The following is a 26,522-nucleotide window of genomic DNA, read 5'->3' on the forward strand; positions in this document are numbered from 1 at the left end:
GTCTTTCTAGCCTCCATGCCTAGCTAAGTGCCTTGTGTATAGTAGACTTGTAATACATATTTGCTGGATTCGAATTGTAAAGAGAAACTACCAGTCATTACTATCTTTCATTCTTTTCTCTACCAGATGATCAGCTGAACTCAGAGGAGAAAAAGAAGAGAAAGCAGAGGAGAAATCGGACCACCTTCAACAGCAGTCAGTTGCAGGCATTAGAAAGAGTCTTTGAGAGGACACACTATCCTGATGCTTTTGTACGAGAAGACCTTGCCCGTAGAGTTAACCTCACGGAAGCCAGAGTTCAGGTAATGAAATGCTTTTGGCAATCCTGACATCAGCCTTTGGAGAAGCACATTCCTGAATCAGAAACATATCTAGAATTTCAGAAGGGTTAGAGTTTTGCCATAAAAATAGACCAGAGGATGGTTGAAAAGCTAAAGATCTCCCCATAATGCCTCTCAATAAGAATATAGGCAAAGAATTTAAATTGATAGAAATAAGGTAAAGTAGAATTTATCAGGCTGGTTGGGTTGAGGAAATAAAAGGAGGAATGGGAAGAAATTAGGAGGTTATGTCACAACAATAAATAGGTCAGTGGATTAGAGGTCCAAGATTTCCTTGGAGAAGAAATGTTCTCCTAACCTATTTATAACTTAATGGATGCCTTAAATGTCTGCTTGGAAACAGAACAGGTTGGAGCTCTTGTGCCAAAGTGAAATAAGACCTTTGACTAGCCCCTGAACTTCCAGCCTGGACAAAAATGGAAAGGCCTAGTCTTAAAAATTAACTTTTTTTTTTGAAGAGAGTTATCTGTGGTTGAGAAAAGTAGGTGACTTGTCCATAGTCTTACATCTATCAAGTATCAGAGTTAGGATCTGAACCCAGGTCTTCCAATAAGTCAAATTCAACATTCAATCCAATTCAATAATCTTTATTTGATTACTTGCAACATTCTAGGTCCTTGAGGGAAAAAAGACAAAAATGAATGTAGTCTCAATAAGTGTTCATTTTATTGGAGGGGGAAAAACATGCACACCAATAAGTAATACAAAATATACAGTATCAATGCAATAAAAATGACAATCCAATATAAACTAATCTACTTATTCAATACCATTCCAATTACATTACCTAAAATTCATTTTATTGTACTAGAAAAATAATAAAATTAATTTGGAAGAACAAAAAGTCAAGAGTATCAAAGAAATTAATTTAAAAATGTGAAGGAAAAGAGATTTAGTAGTACTAGATTTTAAAATGTATTATAAAGCAGTAATTAATAAAGCTATCTGGTACTAGTTAAGAAATAGAAAAGTAGATCAATAGAATATATCCATAGAGCAGAAGAGACATTCAACAAACTAGTAAAAGACTATAGTAATCAGTACCATAAGAAATAATGAGCAGCTAATTTTAAAAAATGGAAAGATCTACATGAAATTATGAAGAGGGGAATGACTAGAACCAAGAGAAAAGTGTATACAGCAACAGAGATATTATTTGAAGAATGACCTGTTTATTTTTACCTCCACAGAAAAAAAATGATTAGGAGTAAATAAGACATTGTTTTACATACACATATATCTTTTTGTCAAATGATGCCTTCTCTAGTGTGCAGAAAGGGAGAACGAAGAAGAAAAATACTTGGGAACTTTAATGTAACAAATAAATTTTAAAAAGAGAAAAAATTAAAGTAATTTTGGGATGGGGGATACTATCAGTGGAGAAAAACAAGAAGTGGTTCTTATAGGAGGGGACGTTTGGGCTGAACCTTGAAGGGAGGCAGAGGTTCCAAGAGATGGTGGTGAAGAGAGAGAGAGCATTCTAGGAAAGGAAGACAGCTTATACAAAGGCATAAAGACAGGGGATTAAAAGTCATGTATGAGGATCAACAGGTAGTCTAGTTCAGCAGAAACTAAGACCTACATTTATATAGCGCTTCAACTGTTTCAGCATCGACAGTATTATTTATCTGTATTCCATCCTTGTGAGATAATTAAGGGAATTAAGATAATTAAGAGAAAACAGAAAAAAAATCAGACCAATAAATCCTTCAAATGTGAATGCCACAAATCTTGCTGCTACAGAACCTCTGTGACGGAGTAGGAAGCAGCTTACTGAGACAAGAAAACCAGCAATGTTGCTTAATGCAATCTGTGATTCAAATAAGATACTCCAGGACAAATATCTCTTTCAAGGGAGTGATTTGTGCTCTGTTCTGTAAGCCAAAACATACAAGGAGGTTTTATGTCTCCCCATGTCTGGTTATAATACATACATACATACACAATTATTCTGATGAGGTGGGAAGGGGCAGGTTCTTGAGAAGGAGGCACTGAACTTTGAGAGGCACACAGAGAAATGACATGACAAGACCTGCTTTTTTCTGGCTCTCAAAACTCTTGAGTCTAAATCTGGTTTTTCTTTTGGTGCCATGATGCCTTCTCTACTTTCTCTCTCTCTCTCTCTCTCTCTCTCTCTCTCTCTCTCTCTCTCTCTCTCTCTCTCTCTCTCTCTCTCTCTCTCTCTCTCTCTCTCTCTCCCTCTCTCTCTCAGAGAGCTAAAATACATACTATTACATGATAAACAGTCCAGAGGGTAATAGAACAAAGTGTTTTGTGGGGTATGAGATGAAAGTTAAATTCCATTCATGGACTTGGGAAAGGCTTCCCGGAGGAAGAAGGCTTTGAATTGATCTTTAAAGGTCAGGAAAATGTTTCAAAGATGAAGATAGGCAGGGAAGGAATTCCAAGTGCTGGGGAAAGCTGGAGCAAAGGTGGTACTTTGGGAAAAGAAAATACTCAATGAATGTTGGTTGAATTGAAAACAGTCCTGGGGTAGATGCCTTCTTTCAGGATAAATATGCAAATATTCTTTGAGAGGACTGGAAGGGAAGGTATCTGGCTCACCCAAAAGGTTATCATTCATGATCACATGTCCTCATTGCTTCTATCCACAAGTCTGTAACCAACAAGGAAGGTTCTAATTAAGACCAGGAAAGTCTAAAGGCAAAAAAAGTTGCTTAGACCTGGCAGTGTCACCCAAAGATTATCTTAAGCATTTATTAAACCTTCACTATATGATAAGTACTGTGCTTGGTGCAGGAAACACAAAGATGAAATCAAATTGACCCCATGATAACATGAAACTTGGATTTTACTTGGGGATGGGGAAGAGGGAGAGATATAACTTACACACAGATAAGTAAGTGCAAAATGTATAAAAATATGAAACAACAAAAGGATAGATTTTGGATTTAGCTTTGGGTCATATGTGAATACATTATAGTGACTGGTTGACTTCCCCTAACTGCTCTACTCCAAAACAAATAATGAAGGAATGAATCACTTTAACTTATCCACTCATTCACCAAATGCTCAGTATGCACTGTGGATGAATCACTATCCCAAACTGGGGAGAGGAAAGTAAAAAGATTAGATAAGACAAGATTTCAAACTGTATCACTAATCTCATCCACCACTCAGCAAAAGTTATTAAATGGCAATTATAACTGACACATGCACTTTTAAAGTTTACAAACATTTTACATACATTGTCTTCATTTGAAACATACCACAGTCCTGCTTGGTAGGTACTCTACTCCCCATTTTATAATTGAATAAACTTGGGCTAAGAGGAGAGTTAAAACGATTGGTCAAAATTGTCAGTAAATGTCAGAACCTGGTTTTGAATCCATGACTTCCCATCATTCCAAAGTCTAGCAATTTATCTTCTATACCATTTTGTTATTTTGTGGTTATGTTCCCCTTTCCACAAGATATACACATCCTTTCCTCTTCTCTTGCTCTATGACATTGCTGCGCTAGGACCTGTTGTACCTCAGTCATGTATGCCACATATCCCCCAATCCCTTACCGCCTTTCCCTATCCTTGCAAAACTCTCATTCTTCTAAGACCCTGTTCTCAATGTATCACCTCAAGGGATGTGAACCCAAGGGATGTAACCCTAATTTATAGTAAAGCAGACATGATAGACACAACTAAATATTATTATCCTCTTTTAGGTCTAATGACAATTTGAAAGGAGTTGATAATGACAGAATTTCTGAATTATTGGAAAGTGGCAAAGCAAGGTATTTCAGAGATAGAGAGGGCTTTCAGGGGCTCCTCAAATCATATCGCAAAGGCAGAAATCCATTCTGTACTAGGCTGGTTCTCCCTCTGATATCCTCCTGGTTCATCTAAGTTTCAGTTGCTGCTGAAAGAGAATACATAGTCCATTATAAATAGCTGCTAAATGAGCAGGATAGAACCTTTAGCCAAATGGTTGTGTATGCAGAAGCCAGGACATCTATGCTTGTAAAGAAGCTCAGTACTCAGTCCTAAGGTACACATCAAGACTTGAAAGGAAGTTTAGTTTGGCATCACCTTCAATAATTTTGAGATGTTTCTTTAATCACCAAAGGGGCATACAGGAAGTACTGTGAAATGAATATTGTATTTCAGAGACACCAAGTAGTTAGGGGGAAGAAAAATAAGAGCTCAGTGTATGTAAAAATTCCTGAGATTAAACTTGATCAGGATTTTACTATCAATAGGCATTAAGCAAGAGTGAGATGTATGCTGATTATTTTTAGAAGGAAGAGAAAGTCTTGTATGAATAATTCCATGGGTTAAAAGACAGCACAGGACTTCTTTAAAAGCCAATAAATTGATTGTTGTTGTTCAGTTGTTCCAGATGTGTCCAACTCTTGGTAACCCCATTTGGGATTCTTGGTAGATATAGATAAGTTTATAATTTCTTTCCCATGCTCATGAGGAAATTGAGGAAACAGAAGAGTTCATATTTGATCCTAAGGGTAAAAAACCAGGGAGATATTGGAATTTATTGAGTAGGTAAGTGATATTGTCAGACTCATACTTCAGGAAAATCATTTTTTGTAACTTTATGGAGGATGGATTGCAGAGGGAGAGAGGAGACTGGGAGAAAATCAGTAGGCTGTTCAATAATCCAGGCAAGAATTGATGAGAGCCTACAGTCACATGAGTGTGAATAAGGAGAGTGGGGTTCAAATCAAGAGATAGTGGCAAGGCAGAAAGAGCAAGGTTTGGTAATTGAATACACGAGTGTGTGAGAATAGAGGGAAAGTGAGAATGAAGCATTAAAGCTAACACTGAACCTGAGAGATTAGGCAGATGTTGATACCCTCAAAATCCTGAGGGAAGTTTAGAAGGGGGATGAGTTTGGAGCCAAATTTGACCTCTATTCTGGATATATTGAGTTTGAAATATCTATAGGCAAACTCACCAGGCAATTTGTGATGTGAGATGGGAATATCTGAGAGAGATTGGAGTTGGATGGATAATAAGATCTAAGAAGTTTTTGCATAAAACTGATTATCACTAGTGGGGGAAAGGGTGGAGAGAGAAGATAGGGAGATATAGAATAGATGATAGAGATGGAGAAGGAATAGTCAGACAAGAAGGAGTTACAAGGGCAGTTATAATAAAACTCAGAAAATAGAACATATCTTGGAGGAAAAGGTCATCCATGGTGTCAGATGCTACAGAAGTTGAAAAGAATGAGGACTGGGGAAAGGTCATCAGATTTGGTCAGTAAGAACTTATTAGTAATTTGGTCTGAAATTTAACAACAGTTTTAGCTGAGCAAAAAGACCAGAAGCCCTCTTGCAAAGGATTGAGAAGAGAGTGAGAAAAGAACTGGAAGAAATGAGAGAAGGAAATAAAGGAAGCAAGATGGGAACAGATAGTAGCATTTTCATTCTCTATATGTCCTGTACTGTGCTACAGCTCAGGCTTCTGGAACAGCTGGTTAATAATTGGATTGTTTCATATTACCTGCCATCTTGGGGAGAGGGAAGAGAAGAGACAGAGGGACATATTTACCCTGAGTGAGTCACTAAACCTTGTTTGTCTCAGTTTCCTCAGCTGTAAAAAGAATTGGAGAAGGAAATGGGAAACTCCTGGCTCTTTACCAAGAAAATCCTGGAGTGGTTTACCATTTCTTTCCAACCCCAAATGGGGTCACAAAAAGTCAGACATGACAGAAATGACCAAACTAAAACAACAACATATAGAATCAAATAAATATAAAGTTGTTGTGGTAGGGACCCTAAATATATAATAACAGTAATGCAGAAGGAAATATGGATCTAAGGAAACAGTAGTGTTCAAGATCAAAGGACATAAAGATCACTACATCTAATGGACATTTTAAAAAATAACCTTTACTTTCCATTTTAGCATCAATATTGTGTATTGGTTCCAGGGCAGAAGAACAATAAGGGATAGGCAATGAGGGTTAAGTGACTTGCCCAAAGTCATACAACTAGGAAGTGTCAGAGATTAGATTTGAACCCAGGACCTCTCATATACGGGTCTAGCTCTCAATCCACTGTACCACTTAGCTGCCACATCTAAGTGTCTCATTGATCCCCAAATCAGTCCTTCATCAGTAATCACTAGGGATCCAGGGTTCAGGGCTCTTTGGATAGTAGGGAAAAACAGTGGCAAGCTCTCAATGCTTAGAGGAAAATAGCAAAGAGTGAACCAGGGAGAACTTCTTTTCTGTAACTTGTTTGTTTTCTGTCTTTCCCTCTCTGTTACCTTTCTTCTAGGTGTGGTTTCAGAACCGAAGAGCCAAGTTTCGCAGGAATGAGAGAGCCATGCTGGCTAATAAAAATGCCTCCCTCCTTAAATCCTACTCAGGAGACGTGACTGCTGTTGAGCAGCCCATTGTACCTCGTCCTGCTCCAAGACCCACCGATTATCTTTCCTGGGGAACAGCCTCTCCGTACAGGTGAATGAATGAATGAATGAATGGCACACCCTCCCTTGCTCCACTTCCACACGCTTTACTGCAGTTGTATCCATTTTGCCTGTGTGGCTGACCGAAATTTCTTTCTGGGTTAGCCTCTCCAGAGACACTCATCTTGTTGGCATCCCCAACTTTCTGCAGGAGAATACTAGTTGCCCCAGGAGCAGGGTTTGGGGCAGAAGAGAGAGGGTCAGGCCATCAGCAGTCTCTTCTTGGACTCATGAACACTGAAAAGGGAGAGAATGGGGAGAGGATTCCACAGAAAAACCATGATTAAGACTTGCCCAGTTTCCCTCCTGCAACTATCCTGAAGCAAATGCTTTCCCCTCATTTCAAATCCAAGACATTCTTATATTCTTGTGGTCAAATAGAAACTTGCATTATGTCAAGGTAGTTGAGGCTCCAAATGTTGTATGGAAGGCAACTATCATGTTAAAAACAAATGTTTTAGAATAAAAAGCAAAAAGAAAAACCAAGAAAAACCAAGCTCATTCTGACTGGTTTCATGACCATAGTTCTTTTCATAGTTGATGGGGATGGCTATGTTTTTATCTCATCTCCTATTCCTAGTTCTCATCTAGTTCCTGCAAAGCTCCCATGATGGGGTGTAGTTATTATGTGGGGTGTTTTCTACATAAACATGGGAGAATTTTCTCTCCAAATTTTCATCATACAGCTCTAAGTATTCCAGAAATACAATCTCTGTCTGTCTCTCTCTTTCTGTCTCTCTGTCTCTGTCTCTTTCTGTCTCTCTATCTCTGTCTGTCTGTCTGTCTGTCTGTCTGTCTCTCTCTCACACATACACACACACATACCCCCCAGATACACCTTATGGGACCCAGTTTCCTTTCTTGTTGAAGGAACAACAAGCTCTTTAGACGATGCTTGACACCTAAGGTTAGTTAATGCTGGGAGTTGAATGAACAAAAGAGCTGGAGCCAAGACTCACTCTTTTTATGAGTAAAACTATTCAACAGAGGATCTTGATGTTGTCATTCCAAGTCAAAAATAAATAATTAGGATCAAAGTAGAGACCAGGTCAGAGAGCCCTTTTAGGTAACCTCTTGAACTACTTAATCCTGTACCAAGAATATGTAATGTCTACAAACTGAACCCAGTCTGTTTTCAAGGAAGGAAAAACAATTAGCACATTAATTTGTTTTGCTTCTATTTATCCTATTTCTAAGGCCAATGGTTGACTTAAACATTAATTTCTGCTTGATTTTAAGTTCTAAAAATCCTTCCAGTTCTAAATCCCATGATCATAGGTGTCTCTTTTTTGCAAATGAAGAAACTCAAGGATAGAGGGATTAATTGACTTGACCAAGGTCACAAAGCCGGTAAAAGACAGAGCTTGAATTCAAACACAGCTTTCTATTATAGATGATTTTCTATAATCAAGGATTTTCCATAAATTTAGGGAAGGAAAATGTATCTTCTGATCTTATATCCCTACTGTGAGACTTCAGAACTGATATGAAAGGTTTTCATGTGTGTAATTGTTCTAATCAGAAGATAAACCTGCATCTAAACCAATGAACAATCATCCCCAGATAAAGTCATATATGTTAAATTCATTTGCTCCTTATTCTTCTTTTGCTTTGGACGTTAACTAGAGTATAAACCTTCAGTCTTTTATGTATAAAATGTACACAAAGGGAAAAATTCTATTACTGACCACTTATGCTCCCAGATATGGATTTTAAAGGTACACTTCCTGGAACAAAGGAAGAAAATCATGCCCAATAATTAAGACAAGAATCACGATTGAGAGCACAGGTTTTCCATTGGTTTTACCATAAAAGCCTTTTAAATGTGTTTTGGATATTATAGATTTGCTCAATATTTTGAAAACATACCTAGATTCTCTGTTTCTTAAAAAAAAGAGTGAATAGATTTTTGGGCCACTGAATAACTAGGGAACTTATTAATTGATAAGATCACCATTTAAATTGGCCCAAATAATAATGACAATATCTATTTCTACACTATGTTAAAAAGCTCTTGACACCGATTATATCACTAGATGTTCACAATCATCCTTTGATATAGATAGGGCAGGTGTTATTACATCATCCACAAAAGAAGGGGGTTGGACCAGGGTCTCATTCTCACTCTAAATCCTATGATCCTCACTTTGCAAATGAGGAAACAAGATCCATAGAGGTTAAATGACTTTCCTGAGGCCACACAGCTGGTAGCAGATAGAGCCAGGATTCAAAATCAAGTCTTCTGACTAAGCCCTGTACTTTCCATTACATCACACGAGCTCTCAGGAGTCACTGAGTTATTGGGGTCTTGAGTATGTTTAATGATGTGTGTGGTTTAATTCTGTGTGTATATGTAATATATATCATCCAGAACAATTACAAATGATGTGAGTTCAAGGCCAGGTGAAAAGCTGAGGAGAGAAGAAAGAGTGGGTAGCAGGGGCTGAAATAATCTCTTTTAGGACAAAGTTCAGCTAATTGAGCAGGGAATTATAATAAAAGCTCACATTCCTGATGCCTGTAAACTCTTGAATTCTGAGCATGTCCTGAGAATGAATACAAGATTTAAATTGGTAACAGTGTAATCTGAGTATCCCAAAAGTTTCAGTGCCCTTTTATGCTATTATATTAAGCTATCAAAGATTTAAACTCCATTAAGACTTTTGGTAAAGGGAGGATCATTTTAATACCTTTTGCCTGTACGTTGACTAACACCCCTTCACTTGCCTGGCTTGGCTCCTGAGATGCTTAGTGCTTGGAAGTAAGGCACATAGAGGTTGGTGACAGATTCAGAGCTGACCTTAACTTTGCTTTGCTTTCTTTTTTAAAAACCCTTACCTTCTATCTTAGAATCAATATTTAGTATGGGTTCTAAGACAGAAGAGTGGTAAAATCTAAGCAATAGGAGTTAAGTGACTTGCCTAGGGTCACACAGCTAGGAAGTGTCTGAGGTCAAATTTGAACCCAGGACCTCCTGTCTCCAGGCCTGGCTCTCTATCTTCTGAGTCACCTAGTTGCCCTTGATCTTAACTTTTCAAAGTGCAGAGGAAAGGAGAAATGTTGCTATGTCAAAACATTATTATAATGCCAACAAATGCCCCTCCAACTCCAGTAAGTTAATGAGAGTATTTATAGTTATTAATCTTATATCATCCTTTTGGACAGTTCCTCTCTTAGATGCATAATGGGCAACAGTACAGAGCAACCAGGATAGAAGGGTGAAGTAAATCAAGCAATCATTTCATCCACGGTATCCTAGTAGGACAAAGTGGTGAATGGCTGATTTATACCTGGCATATTCTGACCTGATATTACATATGGTGTTTCCTTGACTTCTTATCTAATTTTTTAAAAGGGAAGTTAAATGTCACCTTTATATTTTAACACTTCTTAATGTTTTCCATCATTAACATTGCATTGGTATAATGAAGTCAGATGGGGAAAATATAAACCCCTCCCAGGTCAAATCTAAAGGAAAGGCAAAGGGAGGAAGAATGATGGAAAGACAATGAAGCATTAGCGTCTTTGTGTGCTCTGGGGACCAAGAACATGCTTACTATTGGTGCTACAATACCTAGTTACACATCTGATACCTCATAATAATCAAGAGATGTTTTCCATAGGTAATGCTCATGACACTTCTCCGGGGTGGTAGCTCATTATCATTTCTCCCATTTTCCAGAGGTGGGAGCTGAAGACTTGCCAAAGGTTACATGGCAAGTCCTCATTGACATCAGAACAAGAACTTCTTGTCCTCAATTCCTGCCTCTACTGCTTAACCTCCTGGCTCAGAGTGCTACATTTACAGTCACCACTTGGACCCCAAATGGGAGGGAATAGAATCTAAAGATGGGGGAACCCTCTGAAGTTGTCCTTGTTCCCTTGTTTTTCCTATAAATTAGATGGGCCATTTTTCTGATCAGAAAGGGCATTCTGATAGTTGGGAGACAACAAGTTCACAGTAGATACTGGTAAGGTTTTGGTAAGCTGGGGCTCCTGGCTTTCACTTGAGAAGTAAATGAGGGACCTCTTTCTGGAGTTAGTTTCTCCTGTTGGGGAATTCTTGTTTTCCATGTATCTAGCTTTGGCAGTGTTTGCCCCATTCACCGGGAGAAGGTTAGGATATGATAGCAATATATGGGGAAGCAGACGTAGCTCAGGATGTGCTTAGTTAACCAGTTCAAGGCCAGCAAGCTTCATAATGGTCTCCAGAGCTTTTCTAAACTCTTCAGACTTTCTTTAGGAGAAGGTAGGATAAAGCCAGAATCCCAAAGGCTCTAGCTTTTGGTCAGGATTGAGATGGCATTCATAGGAATCTAGGGAATCATCAATAAATGATGGTGCTACTTAATCTTTCTAATTCATATTCTATCTTAATCTGATTCACTACCCATAACATAGCAGAGTGACAAAAGGGAGAGAAAGGTCTTGTATCAATCACCAAATGAAGTCATTTATTTATCTTATCTGTGCCAGGCCCTGAAATAGACAACAGAGATAAAAAGACAAAAATGGAACAGTCCCCACTTTCTAGAAACTTCTCCTCTAAAGGTCTTGAGAAGATTTAATTTCTCTAGTTTTAACAAGATTCTGAAGACATCTGTTCTATGATAGGATTTTTAGAGTTGGAAGGGACTTTAGAGGTCATCCAAGACTCTCATTTTAATGTATGACCTAAGCTGTAATTATTTGTCTAGGAGGTAAACTATGGACTTGACAAAAGGGAGACTGTCACTGCAGTTGAAATGATTCTCTCTACCCCATGATATTTTTGTCCCCTAGGGTGGTAGGTAAGCTGGGGCTTCTAGCTTTCACTTGAGAAGTAGATGAGAGACACCAACTTGCAGTTAGTCTCTCCAGAGGGTGAATTCTTGTCTTCCATATACCTAGAATTGGCAGTGTTTGCCCCTAGAGCCATATCCACAAGGGGAAGGCTCCATAGCCCCAAACTTCCCAGAAGGACAAGTAAAAGAGAGGGGTTGACATTTTTAATTGTCCACCTCATCCATTCCCAGTTCTTCTCCTCCTGCTCCCTTTCCCCTCATTTGATCGTGGTCACAGTGCTGCCTGACATCTGCTGAACTCGTTTGGCTCATTTCTCCCTTTCACACTTTCAAAAATAGATCTTCGTCCCTCCCAAGATGTTGTTTACACGAGGGGCTTCATAACGGATTCTAACGGAAGACACTGAAAAGGTAACTTGTCAGTGGGGGAAGGGGGAGGTATTTTGGGCAGGGTTTGAATGGGAAATAGTGTGCTCAGGAAGAGACACATATATATTTCCAGAAGGTTAAGCAGTGAGGTGCTTGGGTGGGGAATGCCATTAATAAACAAAACACAATATGTCTTTCTCTTGGCTGTTGGAAGTGTCAAAGCCAGAAGAATTCTTAGAGAGGGAGGCTGAGATGACCCTATCACAACATACAGAAGTTCTTGTCCTTACTCCTTGCTTGACCTTAGGCAAGTCAAACATCAATCTATTCTTCTGTCAGAGAATCCTAGATTCAGAGCTGGAAGGAATTTTAGAAGTCAATTGAATACAATCCCCTCATTTTACAGATGAGACAACTAAAACCATGAACTGTTAAGTGATTTGCCCAAGATCACTCATGTAAATGAATAGAGCTAGAATTTGAATCCAGATCTTCCAAGTTAAAATCCTTCAGTCTTTCCACTATACCATGCTGTTCCAAAATTTTCATTACTATTTTACAGGAGGTTTTGAAAGATTAGATTATGTTCCAAACACTTTGAGAAACAAAGGAATTTGCTAGGCAAATAGAAGCTATTTTTTTTTTTAGATCAAGTATCTAGATGAGTTGAATTATTGAAATTTCCAGATATTCCTTCTATATATAAGTGGAAAAATTAAATAAAGTGATAGTGACATTTAACAAAGAATGGTAAAAGTGTAACCTTTTTAAGGAAACTAATTCAATATGCATTTTGTTAAACCCTCCTATTTTCATGATGTTGGGACACAGAGACAAAAATAGAATATGCCTTGATCTCAAACACTTATATTCAAATTTGAAAAACAAAACTAGAAGGTGATTTTTGTGATAAAAGGTGATAAAAGCCTTAGAGATCATATTTCAAAAGTACGATTGTCTAATGCATTTAATGGGCATGATTGATTTCAAGAAACCTGGTTGCATAAAGTAAAGCATAAACACATTGTCTTTGCTCCTAGAGTTCAGGAAATGGAATCACTCTAAAGTCAGAACTCTACCCCATTTGGATAACATTTTAGAATAATATTGCACGTACGAGTCTCCTATGAAGAATGATTTGGGTGAAAAAGACAAAGAATTGAATATTATTCTTTGTCAAATAATTAGGAGAGAGAAATTTTAAAATCTCAGCAAAAATTCCTAAAAGTTTCTTCAAACTCCTTGTATGCAAAACTGGACTTGGGCAGGGATCATGGTGTGACTTTAGTTATTTATTTTTAGCAAGTTGTATTCTGGGAAACCTGCATGGGAGAATGGGTCCCACTGGCCATTTTGTGTTTTCTGGTTCTAATTCCCATTGAAGTCCAGAAGAACAATAAGAGTCATCTAAGTTTGAGCTCGGGGTTAAGCTGGGGTAAATCAAAATGAGATGAAATTATAAAGATAATTATAACTCATCCAAACTTTTGCATTAATTTATTATTTTTAGCACTATATAGACTAGAGAAAAACTTGGTTCTATTTATGGCTTCTCTTTTGGTCTCACACAAGTCAACTCATTAATTCAGCCTTGCCATATTAAAATAGAGGTGAGCAAAGGTTCATTTCTGTAAGTTACATGTGCAAACAAATTTAAAGATTTGAAAGTTATACTAGATATCTCCTTTCCCCATACATATTTTAATAATCGTTTATACCAGTTCCTTCTTACAATATGATTGCACTGAGCAAAGACCCAGATGTGCTACATGCTCTTTATCTTTTGCAAATATGTAAGTGTGAAGGAGATATGATTTTACCTATGTAGGTAACTCCTTGTGAGAGAATTCTCTCTATTAACACAGTTGACAATCCCATCTATGCATTATTAGCAGCCTTAGGGAGTTCCTAGTGGCCTTGAAGGTTAACCCAAAGTCATATACCTAGTAAGGACATGATGCAGGATTTAAATTCCATTTTCCAAATTCCAAGCCATCCATTAGACTAAATTTTTTAAAAATTACCAAAAACCCCCAAACAAACTAAGACCTAATGTCTCTTAAATGGGCAGCCAGCAGTCTAATCAGCTCAACTGTATCACTTCTGCCATCAGCTTCCACATAAGGACTTTAAGCTTGCTGAATTTCAGTCTAGCCTCCAGGCTTCCTTTTTTTCCAAGGCAAATTCATTGACTAAGTAGATGAAACCTAGATAATTTTTTTTTTCACTTCCATTTCCCCAATTCAGGCTTTTGGGTAAAAAAAAAATTTTTTTCTGGGGATACTCCAAAAGAATTATAATCTCAGAACAAAATTTAATTGATGCTATGGCTAAGGTCCTATAGATTCAGCCTTCCCCACAGAATTCAGTCATATGTTAATTCTAAGAGAAAAGGGAAATACTCCAATTGCTGAAATCAAGAGGAATGCATCATTCTTATTAATAAGATACTTTCAAGAGAGGCTCTGCTCCACAGTTAATACCAACCAAGAATTCAGCTGTTTTCATGAGATCTTTTCAAAGTCTATTGTAAGATAAACAGAAAAACAAACCAAAAAAACCCCCCAACAAAACCAAAAACTACCCATTTTATTCCTGTATTCTTATTCCTGGAACTTTATATGTAGAAAATGGTAGTATTGGATAGTTCCAGAAGGTAGGAAGACAAGATGAGGCCATATGTAGTCATAGTTATACATTTTCTGCCGTGAAAAAAAAAAAACATGAAATAAATTTAATCTCTGAAGAACCTTTCTACTTTCTTGAGAAAAGGTCATGGAATAGGGGATGATCTAGAAATTCAATGGTCCTATATAGGCCCTCTTGGATTGGCGAACATTCTGTGCTTTCTTACCTCTAACATTTAAAGAAGCAAGTTGTTTCCTTTCTACTCTTTGCTGAAATGTCATTCAATCATCAGTCATCAAATAACCTAGAAGCATGACCTACATATTCTCCCCTCTTTTGTGACCTATTGCTACTGTTTCTGAGCAAGTCAGGAGTCTAAAGGCAACATTACTCTTTGCTAAAGGAGAGATGTAACCCCCTGTGGATGAGACAGATTTGTAATTCACATATGAAGTGCCTCTGAAGTCTGGAGATAGAGTATAATTGTTTTCTAGGGACTTGAATAGAAACTTGGTATTTCAGATTCTGATGTTGATTAGGTTGATGCTATGAGATATCCAGAGAAACTGAGTCACTTCCTTCAACTTTAGTTCATGGATTTATAAGCATATTTTGGTTTTTATCTGTGATTTTACTGATGTGGGGAATGCCTAGTGTGGAGAATTTCCCCATGTTATATAGATCATTTACCCATCTGTACCATAGAGTCCTGTAAAGTTGCCTGGGTACATTAAGGGGTTAAATAATTTGCCTAGTCACATGGGTCACAGGCAGTTATTGAAGTCACATCTTTATTATCTTATTCACTATGCCATGGCAGACTTTCTAGACAGGAATAGAATGGAAATTATACCTCCTGTCTACCTAGTATGGAGTTATAAAATTCAGTTCCCTAACAATTAAAAATGATTTATGAACATATTATTCCCATGAAATATCTCATAACCCTGCAGTCCTGTAATTCACCCATGGTTCTCATTCCAGAAGCAGTGGCTACAATCAGCTGCCATGATGTCACTTTTGAACTATTATTGGACCTAGTGTAGGAAAATTTGGGGTACTCTTTAGATGAGCGTGAACTCATGAGGTCAAATTCTCCTGCTCAAAACCTGCATCTTATTCCCCTGATTATATTGTCTTGAATTCTCATGTGAATTCCCATATCTCTATTACCAGAATTGCTAGCATCCTCAACCATGATCCTCTACTGGGGGCTAAGACAAAATGTTACTGTTTTAAAATATTATGGGACCTACTCCAAGAACATTTTGAGTTTTATTTTGATGAAAGTGAACTCATGAGGCCATATGCTTCTGTTCAAAACAACACTCCCATTTCCATTAATATAGACTCTTGAATTCCCATCTCTCAGCACCAGACCCTACCAGAACTGCTAACATCCTCAGCCATGATGTCTCTATACCTCTTAAATTATGAAGTGGTAGTCAGTCTTCATGTTGAAGAAAATTTTAGTGTGATACCTGAATCAGAGAGAACCTTAAAGCCTCCAGAAAATTTACTATGGTAGTGTCTAGGTTCTTAGATTTAAATATCCAATGACTAACAGCCAACAATAAATAAAGCAACTTAGTCAGTTTTCTAGCAGGGGAGCAAACATTTCATCAAAATCTTAAAACTAGCATTACTTCTTAACAAAACTTTTTTCCTGTCAGTCATTGATTAACTTTTCTTCAAAGGATATGCTTTTCTTCTGTCACTGAATCTCCTGATCCTTGCCCCCTGATTCCCCCCCCCAAATGGAGTTTAAATTGAGCAGAATTGATGGAATGAGGGTAAAACAAAACCAAACAAAGAAAAAAAAGGAGAACTTTGGACTGTTTAATTTCTTCCTAATTCTCAGAAAAGTAGACTTATACTCTCTTGTCAATTCAATATAATATGAAAGTTCAAAGATCTATTAGAAACAAGACTCCTTTTTTGTGCTTTGTATGAGACATTGGCCTCACATTTTCAAACTCTTAACTTTACCCTGAACAGATTAAGACGAAGCTCAATAATTCAACAATTCCATCAATACTGGGCTGTCCACATCACCTGTGATGAGTGTAGATCTCAAATCCTGGCTCTCTCGTCTTAACCCCTAACAGAAGATCATGGTTACTTGGCTGTAAGCTTGATGAGGACGTTCCTAGTTCTAGTAGCATCTGGAACTGAGATGTGTGGATTTACATGGGAATTCCAAACTCTAAGTTTGTAGAATTTGAAATTAGGTGGGAATACTTGGAAAAACCTACTTTGAATTGTGGGATAAGATCTGCAACTGTCATTTGATAGCAAGTTCTTTTTGAATGGTGCCACTATCACAATGACATTCAGCAGTGAGGAGTGAGAGGGAGGGAAGGACCCTCACTTTCCACCACATATCCCCCTAGCACTTACTACTTGCAAGATGATTGTCCTTTCTCTTTCTATTAATATTTGTGTATGTATGTATCTATGAAATATGTGGATATATATACCTACAAAACAGCATGAGAGCTCCTCAACCTAAAGAATGTCAGTCAAGAAGCATTTATTAAGTAATTATAGTACTATGTTAAGCACTAGGAAGGTAAAGGTAAAAGAAAGTAAAAATACTTTCTCTCCCTTCCAGCACTTTATATGAGAGACCACGTGTAAATAAATACATACATATAAAATAAATACAAAATAGTTGAAAGGTAACCTCAAAGGAAAGGGCTCTAGCAATTGGGGATAGGGGAAATAACCAAGAAAATGACTCATAGAAGATAGGATTTGAGTTGAGTTTTGAAGGAAGTCAAGACTGGGGAGGGAAAACACCCTAGGGACAGGGCACAGCCTTACAAAAGGCCGGGACTTGAGAGATGGAGATTTTATATGTGAGAAACTGCAACTAGAACTATCTAACTAGATAGCAGAGTTCAGGAAGGGAAATAAGATGTAAAAAAAGGGAAGAGGAAGATGCCAGATTGTGAAGAGCTTTACATTGCTATATAAAATATTTTATTTTTGATTCTGGAGGAAATAAGGAGCCAATTGAGTTAGAGAATTATTTCTTTGATTTTCTGGGTGTTGACATTGTGAGACCCCTCCTTACTCCCCTGTCATGTTACAAATGAGTATTAATTCTATATTTTATCTGTCTGGGGATAGCAGCTTCCATTTTCTCTCCTTTTGGTCTTACCACTTGAGCCTTGAAACAATAAATTTCCTGGTGGCAATGCAATTCTGTCAGAATGTAGGGGACAGAAAAGCACATGCTCTTCCATATATGATTATCCTTTTCCAGTTAAAAGGATTTTGTTAGATTAAAAAAAATAGAAACTTTTTCATTGAATTTAAACAAGTCCCTGTTTAAGAGGTTCAAAGTGATGAATATTCTATACTAAACTGTACAATCATTTATGTGGTGTGTTTGTGTATGTGTTTTCTTCTGAAGGACACATAAGTGCATACATGTGCATTCACTAAAGTTAACCAAAAAAACCTCTAATTACAAATTTCAGCACATTAGCTTGTGAGAACAAACTTGAGGTCTTAATTATAAGTTTTGACAATGAAATGCAACTACGTATACTTCTCAGTAATGGGAGCAACCAGAAAAACAAACAAACAAACAAAAAAACCTTTTGAGACTTTGGTGCCTGAATTCAGAGGTATTAGAGCAAGAGGAGACCTCCCAAGAGTCTACTCAAAGGCAGAGGTTTGTTAAGTTTCATTAATAGTTAGGAAGGCTATTTTGTAAACCTAAAGTCCCTGAAATGGTGACCTTCTTAGGCACTTGTCCTAGGTACAATTAATTATGTGGACTCATCTTCTAGGTCAAGGTAGTTCTGGACCATTGGGTAATGTGGTTTGTATTTCTGGCCCATTCACTATTTATAGCTAATTTTTAAGTGCTTGGTTTCCCCTAGCGCTGCATCCTAACGAGAACAGACATACAGGGAAGAAGGGAGATTGAGAAGTCTTTTGCATGGTTAACTGATGAAACAACCATTGCCATTCAACAAGTTTTCCCTCTTGGAAAATCATTGCTGCTCAGTGGAGCCAACACAGCAAATGCCTTTCCTCTTCTTACCACACCCCCATCCCATCTGTTCTTTCTACCACCAAATCCCCCACCCCAACCACTGAAATTGGTTTCCAAGTGTCATATGGCAAAGACTTTGAGCTTCCTGAGACTAATGCCTCTTCTCCCTGTTCTCTCCTTTATCCCTACAGCGCCATGGCTACTTATTCTGCTACATGTGCCAACACAAGCCCTGCGCAGGGCATGAACATGGCCAACAGCATTGCCAACCTGAGACTGAAGGCAAAGGAATATAGTTTACAGAGGAACCAGGTGCCAACAGTCAACTGAGAAAAAAACAAACTAAAACATTCAAAAACAAACCTAAGAAGAAACCAGAAACAAAGTTAAACAGAAAACCACCATAAGAATCCTATCTTGCTCTGTCTACTGCTTCGTCTGCTGGAGAAAACAGACAGACAAAGAATGCAGAACTAAATAAATATTGGGACCATAGCAGAGAAAATCAAGAGAGGAGCAAACTGAAAAAAAAAATTAACAAATATTTCTCCTCCCTTTGGGATATCACTACCATTTGTTCCCGTGTTTGATTATATTTGTTTCCACAATCTATGCTTTGCTCAATATAATGCAAGCTTCTTCAGCTATGTCCACCCCAAACCCCATTATCCTAAGTTTTTTTAAAAAATTCATAACAGCAGAACTATATAGACATGCAGAAAAGAATGCCTAGTGTCATATCGCTGATCCATCTTGAGCCTCAGTGCCTTCCCTGTCCTCCTGTCCAACTCAGTGTCTAAAAAGCTCAGAGGGCTCTCAAGATTGCCAAAGCCTTTCTAAAGTGCCTGCCTGCCTCCTCAGAGACCTGGCTCACTCCTTGATTGTCTCTCTAATGTGTGAGCAGGTTTTTTGAGGTAGCTTTTAGAAAATAGCAGCAATGCCCAAAGCAGGTCATTAGCCTATCCCAATCTCTTCCTACCTGGCTGATTTAGAGCACTAAGCCTTTATTTAAAACATTGACAACATAATACATGGCCCATCCATTCCCCAAAATATCAGCCTTTCTGGGTTTAGAATTCTCCATAGCCATTTTGAAGAGAGAGATGGACATTCAAGAGAGATGGAAAACTAGCCCCAGACAGAATCAGAAACTGAGAGCTGTAATTGGTGTTGCCTACTGCTTCCTTGGTGCCACGGGTAAAAGGATAGTCAGATGCACATTTATATATACTGTATATATTTATACATATTATATATACATATATAATATTCTTGCAAGCTTGGTTTTGCGGTTTCTCAAACATAATGCAATGTAGATGGAAACATCAGGATTGTCAGGGGGCTACCACCACTTCATGTATCTCTAATGAAGAGAAAAATTACCAGTAATTAGGACTCTGGTTTATTTTCTGTTCAGATACATAATTCCAGGCAAGGTCATGGAGAACCATGTAGGGCACTCCTTTCAAAACAGATTCCACTGATGCAGTGTGACTTTAAATGGATCCCAGCTTGATCTGAGGGTATGGAAATAAGGCCCTTTTGTGAAGAGATTGGTCTCATATGTGATGATGAGAGCACTTAGTCTAGTAGGAATTATTTTAAAATAGAGGGAAAAAAGCCATTTAATCATCCATCTTTTCCTCAACCATCAATAGTTGAAAAAACATTTTTTGGAAGTCAGCTCCTAGAAAAGGTTAGAATAAATCTTCAATTTTAAAAGGCTATTTCTTAAAAAAGAGATTTTGTACCAAGAGTACCTACAGTTGGGAGCACAGACACTTTTATGGTTTTGTTATTAATATTAATGTTCCCAACTATGCTTTAATTTTGCCAGGGAACCTCAACTGAATCCTATCACCATGCTGTGCCTTAGTTTACCTGTTTGAAAAAAGGGTTCCATAATATTAACCTACCTCACAGGGGTGTTGTGAGGCTCTAATTATTTGTTCAGTCATTTCTTCCTTCTTGCTTGTTTAGCACTTTGTAGGAGATGGGAGGAAAGACGATGCCCTTATTTTCTCACAGGGAAATGCTGCGTTGCTATGAACAATTGTAATTGTGTATTATGGGGAAATAGAGAAACTGATCTCTCAGTTTCACAAATCTATCAACCACCGTATCTTTTGACCAAATGGGTAATTTACATTGACTGCATGAGAGTCAACATAAGACTACCAGAGCACATGCCTTCTCTTTGACAATCCTTGCCTTTCATTCATAATTCTCCTGAGCTAGATAAATCTCTCCAAGCTAGAGCTTGGCTCTAGAATTATAAATTGTAAATCATTAAAAAAAAACACTTGAGATTGATCTGCAAAGAGTCCCAGGCTGAGGGCCAAAGTGCCGAAGACCACCCAGAGGATGTGGCATTTTGAACATGCCCTGTGCAGATTGGTCACATCCTTTACACAGCAGGTTGAGATCATCATGACATGCTTTCATTCCTTCAAATGAACTGCCATCCTGTCAAATATGAATTCCCTCATGCCATCACTATATCTCTCATATTCTGTGTGTATTTCATTTGGTACAAAGGAGTTCATAGCCCACCATCTTGTTTGCGACCTATTATTTTCTCTACTCTCCCGACTCACTTGAGATAATTCTCATTGGACCCCTGAACTATGTGCCTGGAGATGTCTATCATATACTCACTTCCTTTTTGGCTCCTTGGCTGGATTTGTTGTTTTTGTTTTCCAGATTAGTTCATGAAAAAATATCAAGGTCTATATAGTCCCAGGAACCTGATTGAGAAGGCCACAAATGTTTGACTTGTGAAAAGAGTATTGTATTGGACATTTGGAAACTTCTAGGAAGGGTTGTGGAATAAAAGTGTTCTGGGGCAGTATGGTGAAAGTAAGAAAAACACAATTTTCTCTAACCAGGGTTTAGGTTTCTGACTAGGGAGAGAGGAGAGGATCATTTTGAAATAAGATTTCTAAGCCAATTTGATATCCCATGCCAGTCAAGACCAGACAGTACTGAACACACAACCAAGTGCTAGTTGGATAAATCTTAAGCCTGGGACTACAACAACCAGGCACCTCAAGATGTCACCAATGCTGATCAACCATGGGGATTTTTCCTGCTGGAGAAACCAAAGCACTGGCAACCATTTTCTTCGCCATTCACCAAGAATTATAACACAGTGCAAACACTATGGTCTTGTGCATTTATTTTTTTTTATTTTTAAAATGCAAGTATTATATGGAATTTAGAGGAGCAGTCCTCCAGCTCTTGGGTCAAGTGCCAACTGGGAACTTGGGCACCACAAAGCTTTGAGGCATCTCCCTGTTTCTCACTCTTACCATACCCAGATAATGATAATAATATATATATAGACTATCTATCTACCAGCCTCACCCCTCCACATAACAAGATGCTGGTCCATAGAGGATTTCATAGGTGAAATAAAACCAGGAGAGGTGATGGAATGAAAAGGGAACAACATTGAGGGGTGGAAAGACCTCGTAAGAAATGTATTATGTAAATTATATCTTGCTTTATGTTGTAAAATATACAGTGTTTGCGCTAGAGTAGAAATGATTCCTTTTCAATAAAAACAAAGAACACTCATGTCTCTTGTTTTATGCATTTGTCTCTTGCCTCTTCAATGTCCAGATGCCTGTTCTATATGGCCTGTGTTTGAGACGGAGGGCAATAGGATGAAGGTAAGAAGGGTCAGCAAATAAGAAAATTGTAGATATAAAGATTAGGATCAAACATGTGGAAGGGACTTCAGAGGCTATCATTTTATAGGTCAAGAAGCTGAAGTTTTTAATGGTTAAAATACCCAAGGTTATACAAGTTGTAAATTGTTAAAGACAGGATCTGAACCCAGGTGTTCTGATTCTAGAAGCCAAAGCCTTCTCCAATAAAATTGTTTTCTTTGGTAAAAGGACCTGAAAAGGTTACTGGTCTTCCTAAATGGTGAGGGGAGAGAGTAGAAATACTATTTCTTAGAGGAATAATAAGCCATGAAGATAAACTGATCTCATTTTTTTTGAGTCCACCATTGTCACTAAGATCTCAAAAATTCTTAGTGTACTGAGTATCATATAGCAAAATGGAACCTACACTTTTGCCAAAAATTTTAGCTTTTCCAGCTCTGTTCTAACTTCCATTAAAACATAAGAGCTTGATTATGAAGCAAAAAAATAGAGAATCCATTCCTCTAGAAATTATTCAGTAAGTACCTATTATGTATTATAGCAATGATGCTGTGGAAGTCACAATAATGATTCAGTAGCCTTGGCCCCCTGGAATATCTGCTAATCATCAGTGTTGTAACCATCACCATGTAGTTTGGTGTCTAGTCAATTCCATGTATTCTAGATTTATATATGTGTGTGTGAGGGTGAGTAAGGATACATAAATGCATATATAGTTGCATCCTCAGTGCTACTGAGTAATCCTTCCATTCTACTTTGATGAATCTCCCTCTTTCCTAACACTTCCACCACACAGATATCCATCACTTCATATTTGGACTATTCCACTAGACTTTGATTGGCTTCCCTGCCTCAAGTATCTCCCTACTCCATTCTATTTTCCACTTACCTATCAAATAGATCTCCCTAAAATGCAAATCTGACCATGTCACTCCTACCCAATAAGATTCAATGGCTCCCTAAACTCTCAAGATTTAAATATAAAAACCTCCACTTGGTATTCAAAGCTCTTAATATTCTGGGCCCTTTCTAACTTCCCAGTCTTCTTATACCTTACTCCACTCCATACACTCTCAGATCTGATGGCACTGGCCTCCTTGCTGTTCCTTACAAGATATTCCATCTCCAGACATCAGGAATTTTCACTGGCTGTCCCTCATACATGTAACACTCTCTCTCCTTGTCTCCTAATTCCTGGCTTTCCCAACTTCCTTCCTTCTCCATCTATAATTCTACTATGTACAAGAAACTTTTTCTAATTCCCTTTAAAGCTAACCCTATCCTCTGTTGATTACCTCCAGTTTATTCTGTCTACATCTTGCTTGTATGTGGTTGTTAGCATGTTGTCTCTCCCATTAGACTGTGGAATCCTTGAGAGCAAGAATTGTCTTTTTTCTATTTTGTATTCTCAGCACTTAGCATAGTGCCTGATATATAGTAAGCACTTTACAGATGCTTATCAATGTTCTGACATCTACCATCCCTTAACTTCACACACATGAGGACATGTTTGGTACACTAGTTCAGTTAGATTAGAGTCATCAGACTACTATACTCTTTCCTCTTCTTAACTTGTACTCAGAGCTATCAACTAATCTTCCCTTCTCTTTCAGAAGAGGTATCTCTTCTCTCTCTTTTTTTTTAGCCCTTAGTTTCCATCTTACTATTGACTCTAAGAAAAAAAAAGGAATATGTGGCTATCAAAACCACATATTCCTAGTCATATTCTTTCTTGTTAAATCTCCTTCTTAATTAATCCCTCCTCTGGGAAGTGGTATTGCCAAGTAGCTTCTTCATTTTGAGTCCTGAAACTTGATTTTGAAGGCCAGGGGAGGTGTTTCCTCTTTGTATCCCTATAAATGCTTTCCAAAGTCCAAGTCAGTTTTGAATTCAGAGGGTCCTGTCCTATTGACAAAAGAAAGCTGTTTCCTCAGGCAAATCGATGTGTCTCATTGGGCTCCTCTTTCCTGAGCCATGTAGTATACTAGTAGGAATGTATTCTCTAGCTCAATGGACATATATTATGGATTAAAAGATTCTGAAAAGAAGTCACGAGAAGTGAAAATAATCAATTAACTACATGAGCCCAAGAAATAGAACCACATCTACCAGAGATAGGAAAGTATTGTTTTCAATGGCATAGGAACTTCAAAGGTTGGCCCCTTCCTAGACATTTGGATTCTGACAGAGCTGGCTCAAGCACTTAGAGTTCAAAAGAGTTGTCTAAGTTCATATGGCAAGTGTGAGTCAGAAATGAAACTTGTGTGACATGACATGACATTGTGTGATATGGCATGACACAGGCATGGCACAATATGATATCATACAATAGTTTAATGAATCATACAATGTTTGTGACATACTGTGGTATATGTATGATATGCCTGAAATATGTATAACAGTATAACATATGAAGTGCTTGGTATGGTGTGACATGGTGCAGCATGATGTGACACAGATGTGATATAGACATGATATTACATGTGTGGTATTACAACTATGACATGACATGACATATTTGATGCAGCATGAAACAGACACGAGGCAGCTTGGCATGGACATGATGTAGTGTGACATAAATGTGACATGGCATGATGAGGTATGATGTTGCTTGACATAGGCACAAAGTAGTATGATATGGGCACGATATAGGTGTGATGTGTATAACATAGCACAATACACAGCATTGTTGGACATGGTGTGAAGCAATGTAATATTTGTATAGCATATGCATGACACTGCATGGCATTGGGTGACAATATAATATATAAGTCAGAGAAAGTGCCATGTTCCTGAGAGAATGGGGGGAAGCTCAACAACTTTCCTGAATTCTCGGAATATCTCCTCATTGATACTTTTCTCAGAATAGTGTGGAGTGAGGATAAACCAGTTTTGTTATTATTCAATCTCTTTTTCGTTAGAGGACAAAGCAAAAGGGATATGATAAATCCTAAAAATTACCATTGATTGCTGATTATATATTGGAGGACAATCAAACTAAGAAACCTAGGGGAGATAGTAGAGGCTAGAATTCAGTTAAGAAAGAGTAAAACGCTTGTGTCAGAGAAGTAGGTAGAGGAGAAACAGTTAATAGAATAGTTTTAAAAAGAGTTCAGAGAGTATAGTGATCTCAGCATTGGTCTGTGTACTTTTTGATGTTGCTTAAATAAAATAGAGTTATTCACATTGCTCTCATTTGAAAAAAAAAGAGCTCTCATTTTGGCTGAGAAGGCTGGCGAAAACTTCCCAGTCACTAAGAAGGTGAACTGAGGATAGCCGTAGCCTTCTTCTCAGAAGAAGTTCTTAATGATAAGCAAAACAGAGCTGAATCTGTCACTGAGGACAGCATCTCAGCTGAGGATTATAGTTGAAGCACAGATGATGACTAAAAATTATGCTGAAAGTACTCTGCAGAGAAGACACACAAATCATGGCACCTTCTGGTAGTGGAGTGAACTGCTTAAAAGAGATAGCAAAAGGGCTGTAAATATTTCCTCTCTACTCCAACCGACTGAGTATTAAATGACCCTGAAAAATAACTGGAATTGAAGAATTACTGGAACAATGAGAGAGCCCCTGAAATGCAATAGTGGGAACATCCAAAAGATGGTAATCAAGGCGTAGTTTCCAACAGGAAAAACCAGGGAATGACATGTGGTGTAGAGTGGGGCCAGATGAGAGAGCTATGATTATCTTTAGTAAAAGACCTTAGTACCTGTTTAGGTGCAAGCCATGACTTGACCATTTATGTGCCAGGTCATGCTTGTTCTCTTGAATGTGCATCCCTTTGTATTGGTGCCCTCCCCATATAGATTTCCCATGTGTGGACAGCCCATGCATGATCACTTTATATCATCATACTCTGATATAAGCTGTACAAGTTTTATTATTCTCTGTTGACAGATGTACATTGGATAGAGAGCTCTAGCTTAGAAATCAGCAAGAACTAGATTTTAGTTGTAGCTTCTGATAAATGCTAGCTATGTCACCTTGGACAAATAAGATAACTTCTCATTACTCTAGGCATCTTTCTAAGACTACGCATTGCAGAGAAGGTGACATCTGGTAATTGTAGAAGTTTCTTCATCTGAGAGTTCCCTGTACCAAAGAAGTCATAAGTCCTTTCCTTATCTCTTTTCAATGTCAAAACATAGGTCCATATTAAGATTAGAGATCTATTGAGAGCTAGAGGACTTAGTTTCCATTTCTCACTATCTTTTTCTTTCTAGGTAGAGGCTGACCACCCTGAATTGCTTAAAACAATGACTT

The 26,522-nt window shown here is 37.9% G+C and overlaps 1 protein-coding gene across 2 annotated transcripts in view; it reads left to right on the forward strand.

Moving 5' to 3' along the window:
* The window catches only part of PRRX1 (paired related homeobox 1), a 97,497-nt gene extending 75,339 nt beyond the window's left edge, over positions 1–22,158 (forward strand). Inside the window, exons 2-5 of one of the 2 annotated variants that reach the window (XM_007480759.3) lie at positions 127–302; positions 6,597–6,778; positions 11,910–11,981; positions 18,771–18,941. In XM_007480759.3, coding sequence (XP_007480821.1) covers positions 127–302; positions 6,597–6,778; positions 11,910–11,964 — 413 coding nt within the window. In that variant the 3' untranslated portion in view covers positions 11,965–11,981; positions 18,771–18,941. Of the gene's footprint in view, positions 1–126; positions 303–6,596; positions 6,779–11,909; positions 11,982–18,770 lie in introns of both variants that reach the window. The other variant, XM_001364728.4, reaches the window with a different exon arrangement.
* The last annotated feature ends 4,364 nt before the right edge of the window (positions 22,159–26,522 follow it).

The sequence above is a fragment of the Monodelphis domestica genome, chromosome 2 (genome assembly GCF_027887165.1).
Source record: "Monodelphis domestica isolate mMonDom1 chromosome 2, mMonDom1.pri, whole genome shotgun sequence".
NCBI classification, from domain to species: domain Eukaryota; kingdom Metazoa; phylum Chordata; class Mammalia; order Didelphimorphia; family Didelphidae; genus Monodelphis; species Monodelphis domestica.